Genomic DNA, 24129 nt, shown 5'->3' on the forward strand with positions numbered 1-24129 from the left:
CAGAAAAATGGCAAAATATAATGAAATCAACAACAGTCACCTTCTTCACAGTGCTTTCTCTGGCTAATAGACTGCTGTATTCTGCTTGGCACCATAAAGTAAAATGGGACTTTCACCTGCAGCTAAAGTCACTTCAGTACGCGAGCTGCTTTTTAGACCTGACAGCACCGTGTGGACAGTGTATGCGCCCAAAAAGAAGAAGGTTTTGATTTCAGTTTGGGCACATATTAGCCAGCAAAAGCACTGTAAAGAAGCTTTCTGTTCCTACAGTTCTGCCTTTGTCCCGTATGATGGTGGTCACGGGACATCATATCTTTGATTGCTGATATAACAACTAGTTCTGAGCAGGAAACAGCCACAGCTTAGTTTTAGTGTTCCTTCATTGTGTATTTTTAGTATTAATTTAGTTTTTATTTCACAAACATATTTCTATTTAATTTTATATATATATTAGTTCCAGTTTATGGAGTTTAGTTTTATGTCATAATCAGACAGGACTGTACACTTAATCGGTTTTGTTGGTATTGTTTTTGTCTGTTAAAAACAAGTATAATCAAAATCAGATGCTGAATATGAACAATTATATACAGTTTTATAATTTTCTACACCATTTGTGCTGAACAAATGTGCACTGAATCTTGGCATGTTTCTTTTCCTTTTCTTGTCCAGAATGTGTCATTGTGAATGGGAAATTGTGATGCAATTTAAGTGAATTTTGAGGTTTGGTGTTTTTTTTTACAGCACACAACATATCCTGCTCCAAGACAATGTGCTTACAATTAATGCCTTTAATATTGTATTAAAAATCTCCCATACTGTTCTTTGTAATTTTCTACTAGCCATACTAATCTCTGATTCCAACTCAGGCACATAGAATTTATATACAGAATTTTGCTACTTTGCCAGCCTGAAAAGATATAAAAAATAAAACTAAATTTTTTTTTTACTGTGTTCTGACAGGTGTGATCATGAAAATCACAGGTGGCTTAGGAAGAACAGAGCTCTTAAGCTTGAATCAGTGTGCAGACCCCACCTAGCTGTATTAAGGGAAACAAAGAAAAGACATGTATTTTCTAAACTCGCTTATCCAGAGCAGGATTGCAGGAAACCTGCAGCCTATCTCAGCAGCTTTGGATGTAAGAGAGGAAAAATCCCTGGACAGGATGCCAGCCCATTGCAATAATACTATACTGTATATATGTAATATGTATGACATGACTGATGTCAAGAACAAAATGAATATATTTCATCTATCTTTTTTGAGAGAGAGGGAGAGAGAGACAGAGAGAGAGAGAGAGAGATTGAAAAGAGGGAGACAAATATTTTAAAACATAATTCTGCCTCTGGATTATTTTCACAATATCAGGTATTCTGAGCTGTGAATTTAAAAATAAAAAAGTTAAATTAATAAATACAGAATAAATACAAAAACCCATTAGCAGGTTTAATTTTTCACTGAAGTTCAATAGAGATGTTTCCAACTCATGAATTTTACAAGGTACAGTTAGGTCCATAAATATTTGGACAGAGACAACTTTTTTCTAATTTTGGTTCTGTACATTACCACAATGAATTTTAAATGAAGCAACTCAGATGCAGTTGAAGTGCAGACTTTCAGCTTTAATTCAGTGGGTCATTTTTTAACACAATCCCTTCATTTCAGGGGCTCAAAAGTAATTGGACAATTGACTCAAAGGCTATTTCATAGGCAGGTGTGGGCAAGTCTGTTGTTATGTCATTATCAATTAAGCAGATAAAAGGCCTGAAGTTGATTTGAGGTGTGGTGCTTGCATGTGAAAGATTTTGCTGTAAACAGACAACATGCAGTCAAAAGAGCTCTCCATGCAGGTGAAAGAAGCCATCCTTAAGCTGCGAAAATAGAAAAAACCCATCCGAGAAATTGCTACAATATTAAAAGTGGCAAATTCTACAGTTTGGTACATCCTGAGAAAGAAAGCAAGCACTGGTGAACTCAGCAACGCAAAAAGATGTGAACGTCCACGGAAGACAACAGTTGTGGATGATCGCATTTCCATGGTGAAGAGAAACCCCTACACAACATCCAACCAAAGTGAACAACACTCTCCAGGGGGTAGGCGTATCGATATCCAAGTCTACCATAAAGAGGAGACTGCATGAAAGTAAATACAGAGGGTGCATTGCAAGGTGCAAGCCACTCATAAACCTCAAGAATAGAAAGGCTAGATTGGACTTTGCTAAAGAACATCTAAAAAAGCCAGCACAGTTCTGGAAAAACATTCTTTGGACAGATGAAATCAAGATCAACCTCTACCAGAATGATGGCAAGAAAAAAAAAGTATGGAGAAGGCGTGGAACAGCTCATTATCCAAAGCATACCACATCATCCGTAAAACATGGTGGAGGCAGTGTGAAGGCTTGGGTGTGCATGGCTGCCAGTGGCACTGGGACACTAGTGTTTATTGATGATGCAACACAGGACAGAAGCAGCCCGAATGAATTTTGAGGTGTTCAGAAACATGCTGTCTGCTCAAATCCAGCTAAATGCAGTCAAATTGATTGGGCGGCGTTTCATGATTCCGATGGACAATGACCCAAAACATATAGCCAAAGCAAACCAGGAGTTTATAAAGCAAAGAAGTGGAAAATTCTTGAATGGCCAAGTCAGTCACCTGATCTTAACCCAACTGAGCATGCATTTTACTTGTTGAAGACTAAACTTTGGACAGAAAGGCCCACAAACAAACGGCAAAAGAAAGCCGCGGCAGTAAAGGCCTGACAGAGCATTAAAAAGGAGAAAACCCAGCATATGGTGATGTCCATGAGTTCAAGACTTCAGGCTGTCATTGCCAGCAAAGGGTTTTCAACCAAGTATTAGAAATGAACATTTCATTTCCAGTTATTTAATTTGTCCAATTACTTTTGAGCCCCTGAAATAAAGGGATTGTGTTATAAAATGCTTTAGTTGCCTCATATTTTTCTGCAATATTTTTGTTTAACGCACTGAATTAAAGCTGAAAGTCTGCACTTCAACTGCATCGGAGTTGTTTCATTTAAAATTCATTGCGGTAATGTACAGGACCAAAATTAGAAAAAAGTTGTCTCTGTCCAAATATTTATGGACCTAACTGTATGTATTGCTTCGTTATTAAACAACCTTTTTTAAAGCAAAAGTGTTTCAGCAACACTATGCTATCTTTTATGTTGACCTCGACAGCCTCTCGATCACTGCCATTTTATTTTCAAAAAGGATTTCTCTTGTGTAAAGTGGTGGGTGAATTATTGTTAACAAAAAGCAAACACCTGAGAAATATGCTGAAATGTTAGTCACTCGTGATTTTTTCTGCCCATACAGTAAAGATTTTGTTGACCAGCACATTCTGATTTCAGGTGTTTAAATTATATCTTAAAATACAAATAGCGCAAAGAAATGTGTCAGCTCATCTTAATGGACAACCAACTCATGCTGCCTGAAGCTTTGGTTTTGTGTGTGCTACTGAATTAATTGCTGTGTACATACTGTATCTTGGGCTCTGAATTACAGCTAACATGCTGTCATTTATGAACAGACTGAAATTCTGTAAGGGATTATCTGTATCTAATACTTTTTGACAGTTTTTGACAGTACTTTTTGCATTTGTGACAGTTGCTGAGCATATTCAAAACAAAACCATCACTTTGGTATGCTTCAGTAACACATGGACCAGAATTTATTATACTGCCACTATCAGCTCCTGAAGAACTGTCATTATTATTATTATTATTATTATTATGCAGTAAATCACTTTGTTTGTCACATGCTTTACAAGCCTGTATTCAGCTTGCTTTCACCACACCCTCCTTCACCAGCCACAATACACCGGATGAATATATGTAGGTGGCTCATGATGGACTACTTTCTGTTTAAGAGTTAAAATTTACAAGGGTTAAACACTAACCAAATATGAAATTCTTATTAATATATTTTTATTCAATTTCGGGACCCCTGCAGCTCAGTTTAGCCCTTGCGTAAGCCGGTTGTTACAAAAACTAAAAATATTTTTTGCAGTTAGTCTTTTCAGGCTACTTTTATATTTTCACTTAGTTTTTCATTTCAGTTTTGTTAATTATTTTATTTCAGTTTATTATTAGTTTCAGTTTTGATTTAAATTTTTGTTAACTATAATAACCTTGACTCATATACACTAAAATGAGCATAAATTACAACAACACTATGGTAAAGGCAACCAGAAACATTCACTAACAAGACCTAGCTCTACATCAAGAACTCAACTTAGTTTTTGGATGACAGAGACACCAAATTCTGGACAGTAACTACAACTACCATCTTTTCTTTACTTAAAATAGTATATATTCTGGAAATGATATAATATAAAGCAAAATATTGTGTGCTTGATATACTGATGTTTAAAATAGGTTAAGTGACAAGCACCAGTGATTCATTTACAAATGGTTTTAAAGAATCACCAGCAAATCTAATTAAATTGTAATTATTCTAAATCAATCTGATCTAGTCAGAGGATGCTACACAATGGGAGGTTTGCATAAAAATAAAGTAAATGGTTTCTAAACATAATGCTTGGCTGTGGGTGGCACTGTTTTGTAGTTATCTTAAAGTCCATTAAATCTGACACCATTCCATTCATTGTTAAACTAAACTACATGGAAGACAGGATATGATAGGCAGGCAATAGTTAAGAGCAAACTCTGTGTTGTTTGCTTTGCCTTGAGTTCTGAGAAATCTGTTAGTCATTGAATTTGGTGAGATACATTGAAGTCAATGGAGGACTAACTGATTATAAGGATACAATCATTTTTAAAGTATCCATGATGGCTAGGGAAATATCTGCCAACTACACTGGACCATTACTGTGGCAAAAAGGTGACCTGAGCTGTGCAAGCTTCGTAACCAGTCTGTAATGTAAATGATCAGCATTATATACCCAGGGAGGTGGTCCCCATCCAATGTTGGCTGTTACCACTCAGGAGGATGTCACTCTGGCTTTGCAAAGAATTATGGGATGCTGGGGAAAAAAAAGTTCTCCTAAACTGGCCAAATAATCAGTAAATAATGTGTAACATATTTGCTATGAATAATGCTTTGGCAAAATTCTCTGATCAACACTAATAGACAACACTTTATTTATCCGAAGGGGCAATTTAGCTTTTTTATAGAAGCTCAGGAAATATTATGAAAACACCACCCTAAAATATACCCAAAGATTTACCATATATACTTGCAGATAAAATTTCTCCCACGAATAAGTCGGGACTTGATTTTATTGTATAATTTCTGGTATTTTATAATGTCAGTCGTACAAGTCGAAAGCGGAAAACTTGCGCTACTGGTCCAAGAGATTATGATATACTAACACTCACCTGAAAGAGCACCACGGAGCACACAGCCTTTTTTTTCCTATGTGGGTGCGCCAATGTGCTGTATCAGCACATGCTCCTAACCTCTCTCTCTCTCTCCATTGTGCCTATGTGACCATGCAAACCATTTCAAAGTAACGTGTATCTCACACCCTCATACATCTTTATTGTAAGAGCATCCCTTATCTACGATGGTGCATTCAATCAGAAGAAAATATAAAGCTGGTTTTAAATTAAACATTGTTGAAGTAGGGAAAGAAATTGGTAACTGCGCTGCTGTAACAAAATTCGATGTGTCTGAGAAACTGATGCGAGGTTGGAGGCAAGAAGATGTAAAAAAAATAAAAATGTCACATTTTTGAACGGGCATACAAGTCAGGGTCTGATTTTATGATTGATTTTTTGGGTTTATATATGGGTATATACGGTATCCAAAAAAAAAAAATCTTCTGACATGACTAAAAATAAAGATAAGTAAACAGTCATAGTGAGGCATTATAAAGGCTCATTGTTGTAGGTATAAAGGGGCCCCAGTAGTGTTTCGTGACCCACTTCTGCTGAATAATTTTGTTGGCTAAAGGTACTCAAGGAGAGTGTGTAAGAGAGAAGAAGTGCCGCATTGTTCATAATGGTCATCACTTTTGTCTTCACTCTCTCATCCACTACTATCTTGAGTGGAATGACAGTGTTTCCTATAACTACGCCTGACTTTCTGTTCAGCTTGTTGATTTGCTGGCCCTCTCTTGGAATGTGAAAAATAGCACTTTGCTCTGGCAGAGTTGTAGAACAAGTAAAGTAAGTCACTACCTGGATTAGAGGAACATAGTCTCCTAAGAAAAAAGGGGTCTGCTCTGCACTTTCCTATAGAAATAACAGTATTACCTAAAGTACATGATACAATACCTTCTTCTTAAGCCAGGTCAGAGTCTTGTCTTTATTATATCTGTAAAATAACTGACTTCCAACTTCTGTAAAAAGAAAATTTAAATTAGACATGCATTACTACAAATGAAGTGGTCATTACACTGGAACAGTTTGCAAATATTTGAATTGGGCACATTTTTAAATAAACAAAATTTAACGTGTCTAGTCTATGACTTTCATTATATGTACTTTTGATTGCAGCAGTAGAATACTATAGACCAATATTTAACACTAGAATCCCTGACAATTTTTTTTATTGTCCCGGATGTTCTTAAATTTTCCTGACGTATTCCATGAAGCTTGTAGCTCCTTATCACTGCAGTAATAAACCCAGTGTTGTTGTGCAAATGTGTGGTTTAGCAGAGTGCAGCCTGTTACACCCCCGACCCCCATTCAGTCAGATGAAGGCATTGCCCTGCTGTAATACTCACAGCTGAAGCTCACAGCTGAAGTCTGTGTTGAAGTGTTTATCTGGTGATGTGTTTGTAAAGAATTATATAGGTAATGAAATATTGTAATTTGAAATATATACATTTCATGCATGTTCAATGTCTACAACAATCTGTGTAAATATTGAATGACAGAAGAAATACAAGGCAAGAAATACTGAACACATAATAAAACAGAAAATGCTTTAACATGTTATAGTAATAACAACTTTAACAGTAATTTTGATGTGAAGTGTAGGATGTGTGAAGACTGAAGCCCAAATATCCAAGAAACACTTTCAAAAAAGGTGTAGTAAAAAAAAACTATGATTTTTTTCAAGAATAAAACTGAAGAAAAATAAATTGCTCAACTGACATGTTGCTGAAGCCCAACTATCAGTCGTTACAAAATAAAAGATGTTCGCATATGTGGTATGTGTGTGTTTGCACATTTCATTTTCAACCAGCTGTCAACAGTGGCAACTCTGCTCTGTCATGGATCTGCACAGACAGTGCAGTGAATAAACTGCCATTTAGCTAATGGCGAGGCAATAGATTCAAATCGTGCGTCTTCTATGTATTTAGCGTTTTGAGTGGTGAGCTACTATTATTATTATCATATAACAAAAACACACATTTGATGCGAGTCTAACACATCCTGTGTAAATTTATGCTACTTGTAAAAAATGTTACTTTACCTCACACACAGACATTCATATCAACATGTCATTTGAACGATTTTTTTAATTCAGTTAAATTTTTGAGTAAAACTTAATTTGAACATTTTTTATTCAGTTTTATTCGTGGATTCTTAAAGAAAAAAACTGTTCAAATGACAGTTGATGTGAATGTCAATGTGCAAGTAAAATTAACATCTACAATAGACACTGCAGTGTCTCTTTGCTCAACAAGACACCAGGAAGAAATGACTGAGCTGTATTTTGTACGTCTGCTTTTATCCCTTCAGTGCTAACTTTTACAAGTACAATAAATTTACACCAGCTGTTACAGACTCAAATAAAATGTATGTTTTTTTATTATATACTGTAATAGTAACAATAATAGCAGCTCACTACTCTGTAAATGCGAGGAAGACCCAGATCAAACCCGTAACCTCTTAATTATGAGGCAGCAGTCCATACCTGTGCACCAGCCAAGCGGGCGTGTTTACTTCATATTGATTGACAGTTGGGCTTCAGTTGTTATATATTATTTAATTAATTTTTTTCTTCAGTTATATTCTTGAATAAAAGCACACTTATTTTATTATACCTTTTGTGAAAGTGTTTATTTGATTTGTGGACTTCGGTCTTCAAACATTATACACTTCACATCAACATTTTGACAATTATTACTATAACATGAAAAAAGTTTTTTTCACTATGTGTTCAACATTTCTTGCCTCGCATTTCCTGTCATCCTACCTTTACACAGATCGCTGTAGTCACAGAACATAAATTAAATGTTTGTAGTCCAAATAATGATATATTATTTACCTAATACAGTTCCAGATGCCTTACTCCCAGTTAAACAGACCGGCTCTGAGAATTTTGCATCTGTCTCGGTGGGGGATGAGTGAGCAGGCTGCTTGCTGTTTGTACTGATTGACATACTGTATTTGCAAAACAAAGATGTTGCTGACGAGGTGCAAGGGAATTTAAGGTGGCCTGGCACTACGAATATTTTCATAGGCTTCAGGGATTCTAGTGTTAGTAAAGGAAATTGATGGATTATATCTTGTTAAAAATTTTTGCTCTTCTTCCCAAGTAATGCAATAGTTTGTGCATGAATAACCAGAGGAAAAAAAAAACACAACACAAAATATTAATCACGTAGAACATAACGTTCTGGATGGCAAATGTGCTCAGAACTCATTTTGAAGCTAATAACCATGCCAAGTTTCACTAAGACTTTAAGAGACTATATTTTAATTATTATGTCCACAGATTCACATTCTCAGACTTAGAAAGATAAAACATCACTTCAAAAGTCTTCAAATTGTGTTCACAGAGGCCTAAAACATGTAAATCTGTTGAAAACAAAATCTGACAGTCAAAATTTGATACTGTCATAATATTTTCTTTGTATATATGAGGTCTGATTGATGGCTATTTGTATCTGTAATATTCTACATTGTGACATGGCTTTATTATGCTTCTGCTATTAGTCACATTTTTTTCCTACCATCCAAAAATATGGCAGTAGCAACCTAAAGTATACAGATTTTAAACAGATGCAAACTGTGACTGTAAACATACTGTTGCTAGGTTTACTAGTAATAAATCCTAAACATTCTAAGCTACCAGAAAACATCACTTTACAGTTTACACAAAATAAGTCATTGTTTAAAACAAGGCCACAAAACTTTTAAATAAAGGAACTACCTAGGTTGAGGTGCATTTTTATTAAATATTAATTATACATTTTGAAAACAGAGAAGGTTATGTGTTTCAGACGGTTTATGATGAAGTATCAGCATTTTAAAGTGAAAAACCATTTTACACTGGGAAAGGGAAGGAGGTTAAGGTAGCAGTTAACAAAACATGATAAAAAAAAAGAATGTTAAAATTAAAACATAATAAATAAGTTAATGTACTTGATTATACAGGGTGGTCCAGATCTAATTATGCAGATCCAGATCGTCTGGATGACTTTGATTTATGCGGGGACGATTCCAGTTTGGCGCAAAGACGATTCCTCATGTCTTCAGTTTGCACATTTCTCGATGGTCTGGGATTTTTCGGGTGATTTTCTATGTAATAAACTTAAGTTATAGCTTAATATAGCTTTATAGTTGTAATGAAAATTGCATAATTAGATCTAGACCAGCCTATATAATACTGTACATTACAATCAGTACTGCAGTATAACTAAAGTGAAATTTATATGGAAGTACTGTATGGACAGTTCCATACTAACTTGTTAATATTAGCTTTAAGGATTCACACTCAAGACTTTGCTTATAAAATAAGAGTAACTTTATAACACATACAACTGAGGTATGACTTTGCTCTTCATGACAGCCTCCATATCAGTTTGTGAAAGTAATGCCCTGCTAATGTTCATCAATAAAAGAATGCTGAGTGTTAGATTATTAATGTAAGACTTTTCCTAGACATCTGTCGACCATAAGGAAAGATTCAGCTTGTCAGCCCAACCAAAATTATTAATTTGAGGTATTAAATAGTGATTTATATATCATCACAATACACATAAGCTGAAAAATACAATAAGCAGTTTACCTTTCTTTTCTGTCACATGACTGAGACACTGTAGTGTTTGTGAACACTTCAGTAATTGGATGCAACCAGGAAAGGCTTCATCTACTACAACTTGTTCAACAGGCTGAAATTTTCCCTGAAGAAAACAAAAAAATTCAAAATAGTAGACTTCAATAATTAGAAAATACAGGGCAAGAAGGACTGAACATCAATCAAGACTTTAAAACCTTTCCAAAAAATTAAGTAACAAATAACCTCTAACAACATATTAAAGGCTTAGTTTGTCAGATTAATAGAATAAATTAACAAATTATTTTCATTATCCTCTGTGATATTTTTGGCATGATATCTTAATAGTCATCAAAAATTGTTTACTCATTCATTTTCTTATACCTACTTCTAAAACAGGCTAACATTTTCCAGCTTCACAAGGTACAGAGCAGAGTCAACCTGGATGGGACAGCTGTCCATCAAAGAGAACACTTCCATCCATACCCTCACTCATTCATTTGTGGCTAATTTATTCTGTACTCGACCTAGCGTACATGTGGGAGTTAACTGGTGCTAGCCTGAAGAAAATGAACATACGGAAAGATTGTGCAAATATAGGACAGATAACACCTCTGCCAGGATTTAAACTCAGGACTTTGGAGTTCAGGAGAAACAAAAATCATGCTGCCTTAACAGTAGGATCCCTGAAGCTGCATGGTTTTAAGTGTTTCCTCCAATTGTCTGTATACATGAGCGAAAAACAGATTAAAAGAAATCAATGAATCATTTTAGTTTATGTGGACACACAGGCAATGTTGCTTTGTGTGTTTCATGGTAACACAAAACAAATTGTGGGTGCTATTTCATCCAAAATTGCCAACCAGATTTCATTAGCATGTTTTGTTCATACATTGCAGCTTCCAGTTAAAATTCATACTAAATCGGTCATTAACTGTGACTAACCAGTTGTTATCTGCTAAATGCGTTTTCAGGCAATAAGGAATCAGTTTATAGGTGACTGGTCTCTTTCCAATTTTGTGGCACAAGTAAGGGAAGTCTCCAGCATGCTCAGGTATCCAATGTTGGGATTTGGTAAGGTTACTTAATCCAACTGTTATCTTTGTATAGCGGTGTACTATAAGTCACAACTAATTGCTACATGATACACATATTTTTAAAACTTCAAAAACTGTTTTATTCTAAGAAGGCATTTTTTACAAAAGTTAAAACATATTTAAAATTCTTCTAAATTTGGCAGTTTCCTAATGAATACACAGTAATACATTTCATTTAAAGATTAGTCCAAGTTTAAACGTGCAAGCAATCAAGCATGGTAAGTGAGTATGCCACTGCATAAAAATTGGAGTAAAATAAATTACCTGGTAGCAGACATTTATCAACTGGAATATTCTTTTTTTCTTAAACAAAGTTTTAATAACACCCAGTGTACTGTTTATGTATTTTCTACTTGCATGATAGGGCTGTCAAATTAGCCAACAAATAGCATTTGAATATTTAAATTCTAAATAAGTAAATATTCTAATAGATCTAAAGATACAAAAGATAATGAGTATTATGTGCATGTTTAAAAATCCTTTTGATTTTTTTTAACATTAATATTATTACAGTTATGATGGCAGCAGCAGAAGCCATAGCAAGAATTAAAACCCAAAGGAAAACATTCCCAAAGACAAGTATTCAGTCACTGTTTATGCAGGTTCACCCTATAAAAGGTAAGAATATGCACGGTTATCTTGTCTTTTGTCTAGAATTGACAATTAGGTGACCAAACAATAATTAATGAACATATTAATTACATAATACTGAGGTTTTCTAATCTATTCAAAACGTTTTACCTCTTATCAGGACAGTGAGCCATAAATGATATCAGCCACAAATAGTATCTTAAATCCACACGTACTACGTTGTGACAACCAGTTTGAAGACCAGCACTATCTCTGAACTGGTTTATCAACTATGCCTTGCAACATCAGCAGACAACAAAAAAAAATCTGCAGTCTGCAGCCAAAAGTGTATGGTTTTACAGTGACTTTCTTGGCACTGCTCAGAATATTGGTTCACTTCATTAACTATTTTATCCACTAGACTGTCATTGACAAATATTTTATCCAGATAATCAAGATCAACACGCACCTTTATATCAAGTTACCCATAAATGGGCAATGAGGAGGCGCAAGATTGTCAGCAACAAATTCAAAAATCATTGAATTTTGACAGACTGGAATCTAACAAACTGTTATCAGTTTCACTGTTCATGTCAATATACGATGACCAATTTACATTGTCATCAGTATTGCTTGATTCGAGCAATGGTTTGATTTACAGTTTGAACTAAAAACTGCTTTTACGGATCATTTGCCATTGTGTTTTTGGTTCATGAATATTGAGGAGTTACCACAGAGTCACTATAACCTGTTTAGCAGGCGGCTGGGGACCATGCCCAGCTGGGATGCCCCTGCACACTATATTCAGGAGGAGCAACTCTGGACGCTAGATGGCCATCCCCCTGGCTTGGCAGGGCTGACATCGGCCCCTCAATGGGGTTCAGCTGAGAGAAGGGCAATGTGGCAGGTGGCTGGGGTCCATGCCCAGCCGGGACGCCCCTGCACACTATATTCAGGGAGAGCAGCCCTGGACACTGCAATACCTCCCCCTAGATGCTAGATGGCCGCCCCCCTGTGTTGGAGTGGTAACTCAGTTTCCCACAGGACTCCATGGGAATTGGTGTTGGGTACAGCCCTGTTGGTTCCTGCTGGCACTGCCAGGGGGTGCTGCGTTTGGGACTCCTGAGCCCACGTGGGCAGCAGGTTCATCTTACCCGGAAGTGCAGCTGGAACTCTGTGATCAAGCACCTTGAGCACTTCCGAGTGAACTATAAGCGGAACCAGCGAGCACCACTCAGTGGCCGGAGTCGGGTGGAGGAGGACCAGGGTGAATGGGAGGAGTGGTGGTGCCAAAAGAAGGCAGTGTTTTGTGGTGTTACTGTGCTTGGGACTGTGTTCTGGCCGGAGGGATCACAGGAAAGACGTGCCCTCCAGCTGAAGAAAAATAAACATTTTGTTTATTTTACCCGTGCCTCCCGTGTGAATCTGCGTCTTCTTACAACTGTCAGAAAGCATAGAAATATTCATGATCTTTTTGCAGCATGACAAAATTTAATCCATTACATGGCAGCAGAATACTGTCCCAAGTTAAACTGAATGGGGTCTTTCTCCTCCTTTACAGATGCAGCAAAACTGAATTAAAGGCGTCCTGAATATTTTTAATTATACCTCTTTGTTTTTTAGCGTTATGTGTCAACCCGGCATCTATGTGAGACAGAGACATCGTTCACACTAAAACATGGAGTATGGACAAAAGTCGAAATGTGCGTACACACAATAAAATTTAATTGAATTTGTTTATTGTTATTGTATGGCACAATGAGATTCTATATGCAAATCCCCCATAAATATATTTTCCTATACAACGGTAAAATAACAACAATAACAATAATAATAATAATAATAAAAAAATATATATAATATGAAAGCACAAGTGGTTCATGTGTGCAATATTACAACTGTAATGCAAGTTTACAGTGAGATAATTGTACTTAATTTTTACTTTAATATTTTTATGCATCTCACTTTAAAAAACAGCAGTCTTGATTATAAATCTATACTAATAAATGGCAAAGCCCTCACTGACTCACTCACTGACTGACTGGCTCATCACTAATTCTCCAACTTCCCGTGTAGGTAGAAGGTTGAAATTTTGTAGGGTGATTCCTTACAGCTTCCTTACAAAAGTTGGGCAGGTTTCATTTCGAAATTCTACGCGTAATGGTCATAACTGGAAGCTGTTTTCTACATTTACTGTAATGGAGATGAGCTTGAAACCCGTGGGGGCGGAGTTCCGTGTGACATCATCACGCCTTCCACGTAATCACGCAGTACGTAGAAAACCAGGAAGAGGCCCAAAAAGCGCTGAAGAAAACATGCATTATATAATTGAGAAGGCAGCGAAACAATAAGAAGCGAGCGAGTGACATATACAACCATATTCATGAGTTCTGCTACTTCGGAAACAAAGCACGATGTAAACCTAAACTTTAAATTAAGTTCATAGACAGGCTGCCGCTGGCGTTTGTAATTTAGTGCCTACCCATATAAGGCCGTCCGTCAGCGGCAATCCAATAGCAAACTGCCACGGGTAAATATTCACGGGTGAAGGACTGTGCTTATGCAGAGGAAGATGAGATGGTCAGGGTGGTGTTTGGCACAAACTCAGCGAAACTGCGAGAGAAAGTTTTAAGTGCCGGGACTTTGGTAACATTAGATACAGCTATGGACATAGCACGACATGGCACCAGCACAGCTGGGAACCTTCGATGCATGTACACCGAGCGGCTCACGTGAACTGACGCAGTGCACAGACAAAAGCAACAGTTCCAAAGAGCGCTGAACAAAAACAAATTACACAATTGAAAAGGCAGCAAAAAATATGAAGCGTCTGATACATACAAGCATATTCATAAATGCAGCTACTGTGGAAACAAAGCACACGGTGGGAAAAGTCAATGTCCGGCTAAAGGAAGACAGTGTAAAAAACCCGTGCATGCAGTGTGTCTCTCAGATAAAGAAGAAGACGAGCTGTTTATTGATGCAGTAAGAAACGAATCGATGAATGAAACCTGTCATTACAACGATTGACAAACACGGAATGTAACTTGAACAAAACACATCCTACAAATACGAACCTGATTGAAAGAAATAATGATAATCAAATCCTTGATGACAGCAACACTCAGTAAAACTCATAAAACAATTACTGTATATTGACAGTCATGTTACGTTATTTTTAAAATGTTCCCTTTTCTTTTTCATAGCTTCTTTAACACACTACGTCTCCGCTGCGATACGCGGGTATATATATATGTATATATATATACCCCGATCTACATACTCGAATAATGGATACTTTATTCGCCATCAATGATTGTTTTGGTAAAGCCATACTCAGTGTATTCATTAGATGAGCGGTAAAAAGTAAGAGCGAGGGGAGGATGACTTATTGAGGCATGCAAGCAAAACCACAATAGCACGCGGGCTCGATGTACGAAAAAATATATCTTTTCAAGTTCTATTGAGTCCATATGTGTCAAACTCAAAGCCCGCAGGCAACATCCGGCCCGGCGTGTAATTATATCCGCCCGAGATCATTTTATATACTGTATTATTGTTATTAATGGCCCGGGGATATGAAGCACTGGTAACACAATAAACTACAGATCCCATAATGCAGCGCTTCAGCTGCCTTGCCGAACACTTACCGCGTCCACGCCGTCTCTTCAGTCGTTTCCTTACTTTGCGAAGGAAGCAGCTTTCTCAGAGCTTCTGCACTGTTTTATAAACGAACGATATATAAGAAAGTCCTTTTTCCTTGCTTCGCCAACGCAGCCTTTTATTTAATCCACGGGTTCTCCGCTGTTTCATTGTTCATTTATTACGATTTTTATAGTTATTGTGAAGGTTTTATTTAATCCACGGGTTCTCTTCTGTGTTCACTGCGTGTCTTCTTTCGTTCTGAGCTTGCCAAGGAAGCAGCTTTCTCACAGCTTCTGCACTGTTTTAAAAACGAGCGACATATAAAAAAGTGCTTTTTCCTTGCTTCACCAACGAAGCAACCTTTTTATTTAATTCACGGGTTCTCTTCTATTTTATTGTTCATTTGTTACGATTGTTACAGTTATTGTGTAGGTTTTACTTAATCCACGGGATCTCTTCTGTGTTCACTGCGGTGTCTTCTTTCGTTTACGACCTTCGCCAAGGAAGCAGAAACTTACAACCACCGAAACTTTGTAACAGCACAAGACTTCAGGTCACATCTCTACAAAACAACCTAATTGAAGCAACTATATTTACTGGCAGTGCCTCAGGTGACACAGTTTTTATTCCTCGCATCCCCGTTATACCATCTAATCTCCCATTTCAATTCAAACGCGTTCAATTTCCAGTAAGGCTCTGCTTCGCAATGACAATTAATAAGTCTCAGGGACAAACACTACAAAAGGTTGGCATTGATTTGAGGGGATTGCTTTTCACATGGCCAACTGTATGTTGCATGCTCAAGAGTGAGCTCAGCACACAGCTTAGTCATATTACAACCAGAGGGCCGAACTGACAACGTGGTATACAGAGAGATCCTTAACAATTAATTTTTTACATATTTTTGTTCAGTCTAAAAATGTTTACTTTTTTATTAATAAAAATATTCAGACAGTATTTCACCGCTGCGAAGTGCGGGTATTTTGCTAGTAAATACATAAACACTGAAGGAAACTGTAAAGGTTAAATAAATATCATAGATAACCAAATCCAAATTCTGAGATGTATAAACTAGCTTACAGTGACATGCGTTTTCCTATATTAAATACAGTATGTTGTCTTATTCTGTCTTATCTCAGTATTCTTAAACAAATTTATAAAGCTAACAATTAACAAATGCTGGTATGAAACTAAACATGTCAATTGTGTTTCATTTATTTTTAATTAAAAAGTAACATTTTTCAAATTAACATTTCAAAGGAGTCCAAATACAAAAATTATGAATTTGACTAAGCAGGGGAAAACAGGGATAGCTGAAAGAAAGGAATAATGTCATTTACAAATTCATTTTCAATTCTTTGCAAAGGTATCAATAATATAGTCAATGCTGAATTACATTATTTTGTAAACACTCGAACTGAATTGTATGCTGCTTCAAAACTTTTAAGATAATTCAACTGCTTGTCTTCCTGTCCAAAAGCTATTTTGTATGCTATGATAAATATCTCAAAATATACCATTCTAATGTAAATTAAAAGGAACTTCATACATAATGATAGCCAAGTCACATTTGGTCAGTTCTAAGAATTACACACCTCTTTACCAAACTTTGAAAAGTATGGAAGTAGAAGAAATACAGGATCCATCCGAGTCAAAAATAGAAGTCTTCCATCTAAACAAGTAAAAAAAAAAATCAAATGTTAAAATATAAAGTTACAAACCTACTGATAATCCTAAATGCAATTATTAAGCTACTGAGGATTTTCTGCATTAGAGAAAACATATATATGACCAACAATAGAAAGTGCTCTTTTAAAGACAATATGTTTCAAAAATATTTGGAGAAGCATATACTGTATAATGACAGGACACAATAGCTACTATATCTGCAGAGAAACAACTCCCAAGAGCATATAGTTACCTGATTTGCATAGGCCATGTAGCAATAAATTCGAAAACAGTACTCGGATAGATAAGATAGATACTTTATTAATCCCAAGGGGAAAATCACAAATTACTCCTTCTATTATGCAGCAGTTGCAACATAAAAACTGACGCAAATGCTGAAGGTTTTTGTCAGGTGCAAAGTTAAACACAATACTGTAATTAGAAAACAAAAATAACGCAAGGAAGAAATAGCAAGTCTCACATAAACATACTAAAGTAAAAAAAAAAAAAAAAAAAAAAGTTATGTCAATGTGTTAACAGTGTGTACACTTACATCTTTAATTTTAGAATAATGACTAATCAGTACTAAAATTGCAAGAAATCTACAATACCCAAAGAAACCAACATATAAACAAAAACCCCGAAAAGCACAGTAATGCGCCCTGTGAGGGGCTGCTGCTTGGTCTATGGCGGTCTGCCTTATGCTCACTGCTACTAGGATAAGTTACCCAAATCTTAGAAGGATTAAAAGAGGATAAACCTTCATCCTACCAACATATTTTACATACAAATCTTACCAACTGGGGTCCAAACGGAGCCCATGAGGTTTCTGTGATTGTTGATGAAAGTTATCGTCACTGAACGGATGTTAATGCGTGAGCCATACTGTTTATTGTTTAGAAAACAAAACTGAATTTAACAGAATATTTTTTAAGCATTTTTACTCAAGAATTATAAAGAAATCCAACAAATGTACCTTCGCAACGACATTATGTCCAGTGTTCATGTTACATATGAGCTAGAGATACTGTGTATGTAAAAAGCTAATGGTAGACAATGTTTGCAATGAGTTTCAAAATTCCGACACTGGAAGAAATGCACTCATTTAGTTTTTTGTGCATTCATCACAAAAGATCTCTTGTCTACTATGGCTGAGGCATACAGGTCTTCTACAACTTCCACATGCCTGACGAACTTTCTTGTCAACATCTCTTGGACAAAAAGCACACCTCTTTCTTTTCCCTTCAACAATGTCCCTTTTGTTCAATTCTCGAGCATGAGGTTCGACTCCCATCATCTTCATGGCTATCCGGATTGGGGCCTGAAGTGTTGGCGTACTTGATCTACGCTCGATTAGAGGCATAACGAGTTGCTGTCCGAGTTCTAAAAGAAATATTCTTCGCTTTCACTTGTCTTCAGATAATTTCCAATCTGGAAATTTTGCCATGAAAATGATGAACGCAGCAACAGCACCAACATCAACACAATTGCCAAAGAGTACAACAGGCCAACGATTCACTTTTCTTCTTGATGTGACAGGTGACAGCACTAGTTATTCCAGGCTGCTGTCCGATTATGTCCTGAACCCTGCGTCTCCCTATATTTGGTGCATCTTTCCGCCAGACTGTACCATTTCTTCCAATTAGCACATCTGGTGCAGGGCCTGGCTCGCCTTGATCCATTCCACGTCTGATGCCGTGTCCCTTGCCGCGTTCCCGTCCATGTCCTCGGCCATGGCCACCACAAGTTCCACTCGCCTGTAAAGGACTTTCTCCTGATATAGGGATATCACTGGTTAGAACCTCGGTAGTTGGTTGACAAGATTCTGTGTCACTATGATCGGACTGTTCAGAGATGTGGTCATTTTCAAGACTAGAGTTGTCCGAATCTTCCAAATCTGAGTCATCGTCGTCATTAAAAATTGCCTTCAGGACATCTGCAGCACTGTATTTAGCATATCTCCCACGGTTTCACATTGTTACACCTAAAATGCAGAAAAACTAGCAGTTATACAATCAGTGACTAATCCCATAAAATGCCAAATATTTTGGGGTCCATTCGGACCCCAGCAACAAAATAATTGCGGGCGACCCAGTAATATTCACAAAATTAAAAGAATATTTGATTTTGACTTACCGTTGGCGAAGCAACAAATTTCTAAAATGCCGGCTCTCAATAACACTCCGTGTTTTTATAGCGCTAGCACAATCATGCTCGGGGTCCAATCGGACCCCAGTCGGTAGGATTAGGGTTAAGCATGGTTGAAAATATATACAGTTCATTAGAACTCAAGCTACAAATGTAAAATTCACATGGCTAACAGCATGGAGCAGGATGAAGACTCAAGTTTCCACACAAAACCTACATTAATTAGTAAAACTAACAAGTTCTATTTAAAAAAATGCAGAGGAGTTATAAAAGAGACTGTCCTATAACACTAGTGTTTGTTCCAAAGTCAATTACTACCTTTCTGCTCATTATCCAAAGAAGAGGCTCCAGCATCTGGTACTTTAATTTATAAAACCTACCAAATTAATTTCTAGCTCTATGCCCAGTTTTAGGCTAAATCATGTAATGTTCTTGTAAAACAAATAAACGTGAAAGGCTGAAAGATCCTTGTGGTTTTCTGCAGTTTTTAATAATGAAATTAATTCTTTGGTGATGTTGGATTTTTTCTTGGCCTTAAGGGCATGAGGCGTATCCATTACTGAAAAGTGGTTTATCTTAGATTGTCAGCAAGTCGTCAAGAATTTCTTGTCAGTCAGACTTTTAGTTTTATAGCTTTATTACACTGTATACACTTTTTTTTTAGCAGTATAAGACTTTTGGTGATGGGATTGGAATTAAAGCCAAATTAACTCCATGAAATTCACAACCTGGATCTTCTCAGAAAACTTAACCAAGCTGCTCAAATTGAGTATACACAAACACAAAGAGTACTGAGGTACTAGGTTGATCCCTTGATATGGGGCATATGCATATTACTGTCTCGGAGGCTTAATGACTTTAAACTGCTGTAAATAAGAATGTATGTTATATACATTCTGCCAAGGGCTACAGTAGTGTCTTCTGGTTTTTTTTATAATATATGAAGAGTTTATAGTGCATATGAATAGTAATGGAAAGTAAATGCTTAATAGGACTACGGGCTGGTGTACCATTTTTTATTTACTTTCCTCCTTTCCTTTGTATCTGTATCACATTACCTTTTATTTAGTACCGTTTATTCAGAGTCAGCAGAGTGGCTGGAATGCAGCCGGCTCACATCTTGCAGGTGCATGCATGAGTAGTTCCTATTTTATATTAAAACCATCACCTATTGTCTACCACACCACCTAGCAATTTATTCCATGTATCTATTGTTCTTTGTGTCTGAAGAATGCCTTTAACAAGTTTCAAACTGTGTCTCCGTGTTCTTGCTAAACTCATTTTAAATAAACAGTCTCAATCTGCTGTACCATCTGCTTTCACTAATTTTTAACACTTCAATAATGTCATCTTTTATTCTCCTTTTGTATGAACAGGAAAGGCTTAGCTCCTTTAAGCTTTCCTCATAACTCAACCCCTGCAGTCCTGGAATTGGCTTAGTTGCTCTTCTCTGAACTTATTTTTTAACACTTAAATGACTTTTGTATAGCCTGGAGAGCAAAACTGCAGAGTACTACAGATTAGATCTAACCAGTGCATTATAAAGATTGAGCATAACCTCTTTTGACACATTTTAAATATTTTGTAATCTTTTTACATAATTTCTAGGTTGCTACAGTAGACCCCTGCGATTCAGAGATCGCGGCCTCAGTCATTCACTGATTTTTCCTTAGAACCTAACTAATAATTAACAGGGCCTAATTTCTCAATAGTGCGACTAAAAAAAATCAAAGGTTGCACCGGTGCGACCAGCCATTCAAGGGGGAAAAAAACGAAACTCCGTGACTCTTAAAGTCTCCCTGTTGTTCAACAACAGACACACATTGGGCCCATATCGTGGTCTAAACCAATCAGAGATAGTGAAGGTCGGATCCCGACCCCCCCTCTGATTGGCCGTGGTCCAGATATTCCTGCACGTGTGTGTACGTTTGAAAATGCATGTGATGCAGTCAGACAGAGAGAGGTGAGTAGCCCATCAGGTAAACAGTGGATGTAGCCGCGGATTATGAGAGAAGATGAAAAGAACGATTGACAGCTTTTTCGTTAAGAATGTTAAGTTAGGGCCTGATCCGTCCGAAAATCATAACCAATGCTCTGACACGGAGCCATCAACCTCCCAAGTTATAGCAAGCCCTGGTCTGGAGACGGCATTAGATAATGAGCCACATACGATCGAGTCCGAGCCCACTGAAATTAAAAGGGGTAAAGTGTATACATTTCGAAAAGAGTGGCTTGACCAGTTTCCCTGGCTAAGATACAGTAAAGCTGATAATATAATGCATTGTATTTACTGTAAAGAGTGTGGGAAGACCATGGCCGACAGTAGTGCATTTGTGACTGGTTCTAATACATTTAGAATTGAAAAGTTGAAAAAGCACAATGCATCTATAAAACACATTACATGCCGCGATAAATGCACTGCTCAAGTGTCCCCTCTTCCCGCTGCCTTTCAGCGGCAGGCAGCAGCAAACAGATTATCAGACGAGGCCGAGATGATAATTAAGATTAACATTGCCTACAATATTGCAAAAGAAGAACTTCCCTTCACTAAATTCAAGTCCGAAATAATTCTTATGAAGAAAAATGGCTTGAACGTAAACCCGACGTACAGCAATGATGTCGCGTGCGCCCAATTTATAGGAGTCATCGCAGATACATTGAAAAAAAAGATGTCTGTGCAAATTGCGAACAGTGCGTACATGGACACAGATATCGCCACAAAGGAATGCGTCATTAGCCAGGTTTCCATCCAAGGAGTTTTTGCGAAAAAATATTTAGCGCTTCAAATTTTAGCTGATGGAAATGCTAATGCTATTGCAGATGTCGCAAAAACTACATTGGAAACATTTTTTGTCGGAAAAAAAGGGCTTTAACGCAAATAAATGTGTCACATGATACATTTTCATCACGTGCAATCAAAACGAGAATAGCGGAGCGGTTCGCATGGTCTGATGAAGAACATCGTTATTTCTCGTGATGAGCCAATGCAGTAGCGGATAGGCTGCGTCTCCTGCTACTAAAAGGGGTACCTGAACTCCCTCCACATCAACTGTAGCCTGGGGGTGTCTCTTTAGGATGTCTAAATAATACGAAAACCGCAAAGGTAGTTTACTGTGCCAGTCAAAATATTTAATAAATCGTGTGTTTCATTATCTAAACATTTTTTTTCTTATTATTAAATGGCAGATGTTTTAGCATATATGAGAAATTCTCTCATTAATATTAACTTTAGTTTGTTTTTTTTTTGATTAAACATCGTTATTTTGTATTAATTCAAATTTCAGTTTTAATTAAAAACCTTAAGGGAAGCAGGTTACAGTACTAATTCAGTTGTTATCGCACAGAGAAGGGATGTTGAAAGGTAGGCTCACCTGTACAGATCCGATGCTGCAAACACAGCGGCATCATGGGCACTTCCAGGAGTGCCAACGCAAATGTCTCGTTTCATGCACCTGTCATCAACAAGGGCCTGGAGAACAATAGATGGCCACCCTTTGCGATTAATGTAATCGCGGTAGCCTTCCGTCGGGGAAAATATGGAAACGGCTCACGGGCAGATTTTTTTTCACAATACAACAAAACTTATGCGACAGTTCATTTTGGGGGGGTAACGTCATCACGCACATCATTTTATTGATAAAAACCCAGTTGGATGGAAACAGGCTGGAGACAGCAAATTTCGCACATTTTTTTTACGTATATTCTGTTTGTCGATAACAAAACGTCGCAAAAAACTGGATGGAAACTTGACTAGTGTGTACGGTCGTATCTTGCGGAGAGGAAGACCGATGAATATACTTATTGAGGTCGTGCATGCTCATGCCCAAGCCTGGAAGATTTTGATGCTAGAGAGAGTGTGGCCAGCTGGTTTAGTCAAGGCCAAAGATCAAGAAGGCCAAACTACAGGAGTTGGCCATCCGAGGGGCATGTGACTGCAATGGAGGATAGTCCATAAGACATTGAGCCATGAGATGTTCAGTTTGAAGCCCTTAAAACACTTAATTTAGATTTTCTTTTTAGTTAATTTATCTTGAGATTTTTTAAGTTTAAATTTCAGCTCAGTAAGGCACTTTAAGCACCAACACTTTTTCAGTAAGTAACCTTTCTTGTAGAATTGTGCTTGCCTTCAAATAAAGAACTTTATATTGACCAGATTGTTAGTTAATCATTTACAAGTCAATATTGCCTAGATGGACAGCGATTAAAAAATAAATAAATAAAAAAAAATAAATAAATAAATAAATAAAGTGAACTTGTAAAACTGTGGTGTTAAATGTGATGCGGTTGAAAATTTGGGTGCACCTAACTTTTGTGCTGGTGCACCTAAGAAAAAAAGTTAGGCGCACCAGTGCAAAAAGTTAGTCTAGAGCCCTGATTAATTGTTAGCGGAAATCGCAAATATCCTCCGCAATTTTTAATGTCTTTTTTCGTGGCAATACTGTACTGTAGAGAGAACAAGAAGCAACTGTAGAGAAAACTGCAGCTTGGGATGGTGAAAGTAGCCAATAGAATTTGAAACTGCAACTCCCAGCAGTGGCTCTGATTGGTCTTCTGCTGAGGGTGCTGGTGCTGTTGAGGTCAAAGGATGTCAGCGCGGCTTTTAAAAAGGGGGCCGGTGACCAAAAGCAAAAAAAAGTTTTTGTAATTTGTGTTTCAAGTTTCTGTTCATCTGCCTTCTGTTGGGTTACCTGTACTTATTCATTTTGTCCTGGATTGTTTCATACGTCTGGATTGCCTGCCATCTGCCTGTGTACATGAGGACTGTAAGTGGATTCATGGCCATCCTGCAAAGAAAGGAGCGTGCCTGAACCCGTCCACCCATTTTCAACATTTCAGGAACTACCGGTAGGACTATCTGTACATTCCCATTCAACGTGCGGCTCTCTGGACTACAGTCATGTGAAAACATTAGGACACCCTTTGAAAGCATGTGGTTTTTTGTAACATTTTTAATAAATGGTTATTTCATCTCCGTTTCAACAATACAGAGAGATTAAAGTAATCCAACTAAACAAAGAAAACTGAGGAAAAGTCTTTTCAAGATCTTCTGTAAATGTCATTCTA

At 37.1% G+C, this 24129-nt stretch overlaps 1 protein-coding gene across 3 annotated transcripts in view; it reads right to left on the reverse strand.

The window, feature by feature from the left end:
• The window catches only part of rnaseh2b (ribonuclease H2, subunit B), a 112743-nt gene that overhangs the window by 64452 nt on the left and 24162 nt on the right, over nucleotides 1-24129 (reverse strand). For all 3 annotated transcript variants that reach the window (XM_039744886.1, XM_039744885.1, XM_039744888.1), the window contains exons 4-6: nucleotides 16845-16921; nucleotides 9950-10064; nucleotides 6259-6323 (exon numbers count right to left, since the gene is read on the reverse strand). In XM_039744886.1, coding sequence (XP_039600820.1) covers nucleotides 6259-6323; nucleotides 9950-10064; nucleotides 16845-16921 — 257 coding nt within the window. The remainder of the gene's footprint in view (nucleotides 1-6258; nucleotides 6324-9949; nucleotides 10065-16844; nucleotides 16922-24129) is intronic.

This window comes from Polypterus senegalus, chromosome 2 (assembly GCF_016835505.1).
Source record: "Polypterus senegalus isolate Bchr_013 chromosome 2, ASM1683550v1, whole genome shotgun sequence".
NCBI classification, from domain to species: domain Eukaryota; kingdom Metazoa; phylum Chordata; class Cladistia; order Polypteriformes; family Polypteridae; genus Polypterus; species Polypterus senegalus.